The sequence below is a fragment of the Priapulus caudatus genome, unplaced genomic scaffold, assembly GCF_000485595.1.
Source record: "Priapulus caudatus unplaced genomic scaffold, Priapulus_caudatus-5.0.1 Scaffold127, whole genome shotgun sequence".
Lineage (NCBI taxonomy): Eukaryota > Metazoa > Priapulida > Priapulimorpha > Priapulimorphida > Priapulidae > Priapulus > Priapulus caudatus.
In genome coordinates this window covers 393973-402268 of record NW_014577188.1, presented here as the reverse complement: position 1 = coordinate 402268, position 8296 = coordinate 393973, and the positions used below count along the sequence as shown (strand labels likewise).

Here is an 8296-nt window from a genome sequence, read left to right as displayed (position 1 = left end):
GCTTACTTAGGAGATAATGAGATGACTTATATATGAGATTCTGTAGTGTACTGTACATTATGAATAGTTGGAATACAGTCACTAGCACTCAAATAATTACCCAGGAGTGAGGCTGCGGATTTCCCAGACTTAATTTTCTCATCAAATTTTGGCACCAATATAGACGCAAGTGTGTACGTTCTTGAGCTTATTCGGTTCACTAATCACTGGCCTACCTTGTACTGAAATTAGTTTACAGATATTTGCTATCGTATTGCTGTAAATTGAATCTTGCACGAGCTGCTCTGATTCTATCAACCATTGAGCTATTTTGTAACGAGCCAGATGTGCCTCGCAAGGGGTTTAATGTACCTTATTACCTGACACTATAGAACGCACGTTATCTATAGTAATAATATGGTAATTATTCGCTCCTGCTTTTTGCAATCTGTCGTTACACTGACAGCTGCCATGCTTTGGCTGACCGATGCAACGATGCCTTTGATAGCGGCCCGCCATCTATCGGAATTTTATTACACTAGTTTGAAGTGTTGTTTTTTGTGGTTAGAAATGAACGTATGTATAGGACGTCTTGGTATGCACAAATGAATTTATCAGCAGAACACCAGACACCAGATGAGCCCTGTCGCTCTGCGGCACTTGTATTATATTAAGAGATTTTCTGCATATCCAAGTATTTTACTAATCTTAAATGTATGAATTCCTTTGCATTTAATTATTAATTATATTAAATTTATTACACAGATTACCATTTTGGACGATACATTACCGGAGGACAGAGAGAGCTTATTTGTAGTGCTATCGAGTGTAACATTTCTCCCAGCAAATCATTCTGCTCCAGGTGAGAAGAAAGCTGTGAATATGAAGAATGTACGTAAGTGAGATAAGGAGGGAGATGTGCAGGAGCTCATCCTTATTGTGGGATCAAGCTGGGAGTAATAGCAGAGAGTGAAATTCAGACACCTTTCAGGCAGATAAAAGAGAAAGCATGATATAGATTGACATAGAGAGAGAGAGAGCGAGAGAGAGCGAGAGAGAGCGAGAGAGAGCGAGAGAGAGCGAGAGAGAGAGAGAGAGAGAGAGAGAGAGCGAGAGAGAGCGAGAGAGAGAGAGAGAGAGGGCAAGAGAGCAAGAGCAAAAAGCACAAGCTATTATTAATCTCATTTCACATGTACTTACAGTTCCAAACTCTCCAAGGCTTGGAGCAACTGACCTGTCTTATGGAGAAATTATCATCTTGCCAAACGACCATGCCAATGGCGTTCTGGAACTTGATAAGAGAAGTGTTACAGTATCAGAAGAAATGGGTGGTCATGGTATTGTTAAAGTAATTCGGAAAGGAGGAAGTTTTGGTCAGGTTTGTCTCCAGTATTCTCCTGATAATATGTAATACAGTAAAAACCCGCGAGTAAGAACCTAGTTTTTAAGAACCTGTTAGGCTAAAATTTGCCAGTTATACCCCTCTATACAAGAACCTGTTTAGCCTAAAATTTGAAACATGTTCTTATTTTCTAAAATCTATATAAAAAGATGTGTACACTTGGGCGAATAAGATAGATCAACATTTTGGATCCTTTTTTGGAGACACTTCACTCACACACACACGCACACGCACACGCACACGCACACGCACACGCACATGAACACGCACACACACACGCCTTATCACTCCAATTTAATACACTGTAAATGCCAATGTTGAAAATCAAATAGAATTGTTATTGTTGCAATTACACATAAATACTGTATATATATTGTTTATATCTCCATGGCTACACATCAGCATATGGAAGAGTCTGTAGAATGATGAACATTCGAACCAGGGGAACCATATACCACATGAAAAACATTTGGGAATTTTCTTTAGAAAATAAGAACCTATTTAAGAACCTAAATAGCCTCAATTTGTGCTAAGTACCATTTATGTAAGAACCTGTTTAGGCTAACTTGGGAAAATGCAGGTTCTTACTTGCGGGTTTTTACTGTATATAATTTATAATAAAAATGTTTTCTCTGACATGAATGAATTAGAACACGTTTCTAAAGAACGTTTCTAAAGAACTGAATTGATAAAACGTAGGACACATTGAGTAGGAATTCATATAATATGAAGTTCAATTCAAGAAAAGAAAACATTGAAATTATGTAATAAGAATGAACTAATAAGTATAATTTATATATATATAATCTTTATTAAATGTGTTTCAGGTGAGTGTGAAGTTTCTGGTTACCCAGGGAAATGCAACGCAAGGTTTAGACTACAGCGTTGCTTCCTCGGAGGTGGTCTTCTACAGTGGTGACACCGAAAAGGAAGTCCCTATCGTGATTATCAATGACGTTGCTCCTGAGTTGGCAGAAACTTTCACAATCACGTTGACTAACCAGACAACGGGAGGTGCTGTAGTTGGGTCAGTGAGGGAGACAGAGGTCGTGATAGATGAGTCTGATGATCCACGTGGAGCCTTCAGTATGTACTGTGCAATTATTTTCTGATCAATTATAAATTAATCAATTAATCAATTTTCAATTCAATTATCTTATAGCTTCTGTTTTAGCCTTATATAAACCCCATAAATATCTATCAAATGCGTACAATCAAATAACTGCTATGAAATCTTTCGTTGTTGGTAGGTAAACTATTTTAAACTAGTTAATCTATATAAAAACTAACATTTAATTAAACCAAGTGCAACCTAAAAGCCTTTTCCAACGGTTTTAAATAACATGTCTGATCAATGCTACAAGTGGTTTTTTATATATTTATCTTCGTTTAAATTTTATTCTTGATTTTTTAATAATTATAATTATTTTATAATATGATTTTTATAATTTTTTATTTCAGGTTTTGAGAGTGTTAGTGGTATGTCAGAAGAGCCCGAAGCAGGCACTACAGTGTCAATACCTATAACTGTGATCAGAACTGGTGGCACGCTGGGTGTTGTTGGTGTCACCTGGACAGCTTTCTTTACTGGTGAGTTCTTCTGTGTGTGTTTTGTTGTTTCTATTCGGTAATTGTGCATGTGGTTGTTTGTGTTTATTACGGCTAGTGTGACTAGAAATAAACTTTTGAAAAATATGAAAACAACTAATTATCCTAAGGTAAGTGGTTAAATCCTATGTACAGCTATAGTCTCCAAAAATTACTAAAACTAATATTGTAACATAAATATAATTTATATTAATGATAGCAATTCTGAAATCTTTTTTACAAAGCCAAAATCATATAAATGTTCTTGTTAACCAGTAATATATTTATAATAGTATTTGATTTCTTGTCAGCTGGTTAAAATGTCCTTAACTTAATCTGTGTTGGTTCTTTATTGATCATGTGTTGCAGGAGGTGCATCAAAAGCTGATATAAACCCAACCAGTGGCACAGTGTACTTTGTCACTAATGAAGCTAGACAGACCTTCAATGTTTCAATTCTACCTGATGACATACCAGAAGGGCCTGAGGTGAGTTATGACATTCTGAATAGCTCCATTAAGTAACACCGGGAATTTAAGATCCTGACTGATAATAACTAATACTATGACATAATGATAATTAGGGTATATACATATATGTATGTATATATTATATATATATGTATATACACAAACATATATATATATATATATGAGTATATATTTCTATAGGTTGTTGAAATTCGCTTAATGGAAGCAAATAATGATGCACGCATTGAGAGATATGCCAATGTGTATACGTTGACGATCATGGCCAACGACAACCCACATGGGGCCGTGGAGTTTGCTAAACCTAGTTACCTGGTAGAGGAACTGGAAACAACTGACCCTCAAGATATTGAGCTGCATAGAATGTGAGTATTGCTGGGTGCATGAAGGAAATGAAGTGCTATATTCAGATCCATATTGCATTGAAAACGAATAATACATTCTCACCCAGTGTATACTCTCCAGGTCTTTAATGCATGTTTGGTGAGATGTTCCTTCAGAGCTAAAGCTTAGTTTGAGACAGTCCATAAATTCTCAGACATACCTTAATTGCCCAATTGACATGCCTTAATTTCCAGTGGCGTTTACTTTTAACAACCCTATCACAGTCCTGTTGTGTTTTCACAACTTGATGCACGTATACTTCTCCAAATTGATCGATTTTCCTTGTGTATTGGATCCGTGTTACGGTGTATGCCTGTAGAATTGATTCCAATTAGCGATTTGGGATGAATTTCCCGATTGCCCGACATTCCTTCAGCAATTCCTGAGATGAATCTTGCCTACCCATGCACATTGACAATGAGGATAGCTGTGGCTGTGCTGTCATTAAAGGACATTTCTTTCATGTCTTTGTCTAACTGGTTAATTACATCAGGAGTAAGATAATATAGATCTATATTATCTTACTCCTGATTACATGTATACGTATCCCAACATATCTCTCCTATGTTTGCATAGAGGCTGTTTAAGTGTACACACACAAGCAATGCTTCAATATTGTTTCTCAGTAAATCATAGGTGACAATTTGGCCAGCTTTTGCCCTCTCATAATATGTATTGATGACTCGTCGATATCCAAAATAAAATTTGATTTTTATCCGTCAGTGGTGGTACTTATGGCCAGCTGAAAGTTTACTACTCGACAAAGCAGATGGATCTTGCAGACCTTGTAAAGCGTCATGGAAAAAGAGAGGTGGACTATTTCAGTGTGGAGCGTGGCTATCCCCCAAACGGGTCGGCAAATGTGGTGGATGTTGGGCGAACGCCAAAACCTCTCCAGGTAAATATTAAGCCATTGACATCGTCATTCTTCTCCTTATGTCTTTTCGTGCTAGAGTCGGTTCATCTATCTCTTGTTGTGGTTTACTTAGACGTTTCGGTTCGTGTCTATTAGATATAAGGTGAGGTGATTATAAGGTAACATTATTTTCATTTCTTTGCCTGATATGTGGCAGGTTTCTGTTTCTGCACGATTTCTAACTGTCCTATTTTAGAAGTATATGTGTAACACATTTTTCAAATTTTAGAAAATAATTTCCTTTGTCTCATAATTGTCTTTTTCTTTCCTGAGTGTAAGTATATTTACATTGTTTGCTATATTCCAAGAACATACTTACCTGTTATTTTTTTGGAAAGACAGTGTCATTGTCGAAAACATTAAGTCTGAGCAAGTGTGATCTTTGCTTTGGCATATGTATAATAGATAAAGAGAAATACTGAATTGGTGATGCCATCACAAAGTTTCCCTTTGATTATAAAATATGTGTCTCATTACATCAGAAAAATCACAACAATTAAACCAACATTATATAATTTGATAATTTTTTTACATATATAGTAATCGTTAATACATCAAAACCAATAATATTATGATGACGAATTAAGGTATAGGGGTCTCATGATGTATGCATAGTGCGTTTATATAACAGTGTTAATATATGATTACATTATCTATACTATTTGCTATTCTTATTGAAGGCTAGTGAAACTGAAAACGACATCTCTGTGAGTTTAGTGTGGTTATCTGTTCATGTATAAAAACACACGTCTTTGTTATACTTGCATTGAAATAGTCATGATATTTATATTATTCTCTGTTCGTAAATGATTTGCTGCACATTCACGATTTTCCGTACGTCTGTGTGCTGCAACATTTGACGAAACGCACTAGAATTATCCCACAAGGTTTTAGTTTGACTCGGTGATATTTTAGTGCGGTGGATATATGCAATCACATGGCGATATGTTTTTTGTACTATATACAGAAGTAAGAAGATACACGGCACTGAACTGTTTTGGCAAAAGAATCCAATTAAATTACGTGGCAACTGGCTACAAGTTTGCACTATAATGTTTATGCCTACAGTCAGATAGTACAACATAACTGACCACAGTTTCATTCTTCTAATATGTTTAGACGAGTTTTGTGTGCATGGTTCAAAATATGCACTGTGATATTCACATCTAGCTGTGTGTACTGAACATAACTAAACCGTGCAGTATACCGAAGTTCACAAAATTCAGAAGTGTAGGTGTGTCTTGAACATCATGTGTGCGTATTATTTGGAGTGAATAAAAACAATTTGTTTGTTATTAATAATTGAATATAAAAACAATTCGTTTTTATTCACTGCTTATGTTATGGAGATAGCTTTGTTTAGAATTATTACTATAATAAGTTACATAATAACAAAACTGTATATAGTAAAAGAGGTTGTAATGTATTATAATGTATACAGTGTTGTTATTATCAAGCTAATTTATTATGGCCAGGACTTCCTGTTGATGTATACAGAAATAAGTATAGTTGTATTTTCTATGCTTATTTGATTATATCATATAATGTGTAGTATGTATTATTACATCATATATGATATGTATTTACATTATATCCATTGCAATGAAATAGAGCTGATGTGTTTCAGGCATGTGCTCTTATCTGCCTGATAGAGAAGACATGTATTATGTTTGAGCACAAAGCAGACAGTCACTTGTGTCAGTGGTATATCACGCCACCTGAATCTGGGTATGGTCAAAAAGCACAGCTTTACGTCAAGGACAAGTTTAAGGTACCATATATATAATTACACTATAATTGAGTTGTATATATGTTAATATATATGTGTGTGTGCGTGCGTGCGTGCGTGCGTGCGTGCGTGTATTTATACGTTCACGTATGTGCGCGTGTGTGTGTATAGATTAAAAGGTCTGTATAATTTTAAATTATTACCATGAAGTGAACACGAAAAATAACATATCTCATAGATTTAGTTACCAATACAGTGTATACACATTTAATTGTATATAAAGTTGTGTCTATCTATTCACAAACATACTGGCATATGGCAACGTAATGGAAGACACTATAGTGGCTGTTTCAGAAACCAGTGAATGTTCAGAATTACATGCATTTTGCAGCTTATTTCATAGAGTAATTGTTCTGTTCTTTTATACTCAACAATAAATCGCGTTTTATATACTAAAATGTCCTATCAGTTTAGTAATATATCTTATTACTTTAATCCATTTTTAGGTTTTGTGATACGTGTAGAGATTATTTGTGTATAAGCGTATCTGGTACGTTTAACACCCATGTTGTCTGCAATAAGTGCATTGAAGCAAATTGGTTAACCGTGTAAGTAAATACCAGCTATTCTCCATTTCTCATGCAAGGCGGAGCCACCATGCCATTTACCAGTTTGTGATGAGGTGACAATTCTATTACTGTCTGCATTTATATTGCATTGTCCTCAGTGAATCAGATTACAAAACAATGTCTTATAATGCCACCGACCCTATGTATGCAAATAAAAGAAATATGTGTTAAATCCTAGTGGAAAATCCTGTTAATTACCTTCAGCTTTTAATTGCACAAATGAATGTAATTTTTAAGAAATATGCAGTGCAGATGAAATAATAGTTACTTGTTAAAAGGCTAATATGAAGAAAATGAATGTTTCACTTGTAACCCCACCTGTGAAACATCATTTTCAGTGTTACTTTATGAGATACTTTGGTGAAACAAAAGAAGATCGACAACTATTGCGTGGTGTTTTCGGACAACAATGGGATTTGTGGGCTTGGAAAATCATTGTACGCCACGCTTTGGTCATAGATTTTATCATGCCACAAAACCTGTGACGCTGTCCGCACTGAGCAATAATTGCATAATATTTCTTCAAATGTGTTCTTAAATGTCCGCACGTGTACAATACTTAGTAGACAGATGCCATGTATGTGAGATGTCCTAATGTCCGTGTATTACAAATGTGAAACTGTTGACTATAGCTGCGTTCACACGAGATACACGGCCTCGCTGGTTCCGTACTTATCTGGTGCTGAATTTGGCTGAAATACAGTGCTAACACAACCCGGAGCGTTCACACGAGAATCGAGGCTTAGCTGGCTAGGTGTAATATAGACTGGTACCCGGTCGACAGTTCCACACGCTACACTAACGTCGTGTAGCGAACGGGTACCAGTCTAGGTAAGCGCACTACAGTTTCACAATTCGAAATTGCGTTCACACGACAGACAATACGCGGCCAGCGGGGTGGCGAGTAAGCCGCGTATTTCAGTACGGTACTGAATAAGCCGCGTATATTTTTACCGTGTGAACGCTCAAGTACGGTACTGAAATCCTCGTGTGAACGCTGCTTATATAGACACTAGGTGCAATGTATCCCTACGTATATAGTATGTATATATATCAGGAGTAGATAATAGGGAGGAGTGTGACATCAATAAACAAGGGAAATTCGTCATTTACTAGCCTTATAATACCTACGATTTACTACGCGTAACTCAAATCGGACACAGTACATTCGCCTATCATCGT

The 8296-nt window shown here is 36.0% G+C and overlaps 2 protein-coding genes across 6 annotated transcripts in view; both read left to right on the top strand.

Annotated features, from left to right (window-relative positions):
- The window catches only part of LOC106805788 (G-protein coupled receptor 98-like), a 41880-nt gene that overhangs the window by 31726 nt on the left and 1858 nt on the right, over window positions 1-8296 (top strand). The gene's annotated exons all lie outside the window — the stretch shown is intronic.
- LOC106805786 (G-protein coupled receptor 98-like) overlaps window positions 757-8296 on the top strand; it is a 65706-nt gene continuing 58166 nt past the window's right edge. For 2 of the 3 annotated variants that reach the window (XM_014807512.1, XM_014807511.1), the window contains exons 1-9: window positions 757-841; window positions 1182-1357; window positions 2209-2467; window positions 2843-2971; window positions 3338-3456; window positions 3640-3821; window positions 4564-4738; window positions 5437-5463; window positions 6384-6527. In XM_014807512.1, coding sequence (XP_014662998.1) covers window positions 1304-1357; window positions 2209-2467; window positions 2843-2971; window positions 3338-3456; window positions 3640-3821; window positions 4564-4738; window positions 5437-5463; window positions 6384-6527 — 1089 coding nt within the window. In that variant the 5' untranslated portion in view covers window positions 757-841; window positions 1182-1303. The remainder of the gene's footprint in view (window positions 842-1181; window positions 1358-2208; window positions 2468-2842; window positions 2972-3337; window positions 3457-3639; window positions 3822-4563; window positions 4739-5436; window positions 5464-6383; window positions 6528-8296) is intronic. The other variant, XM_014807513.1, reaches the window with a different exon arrangement.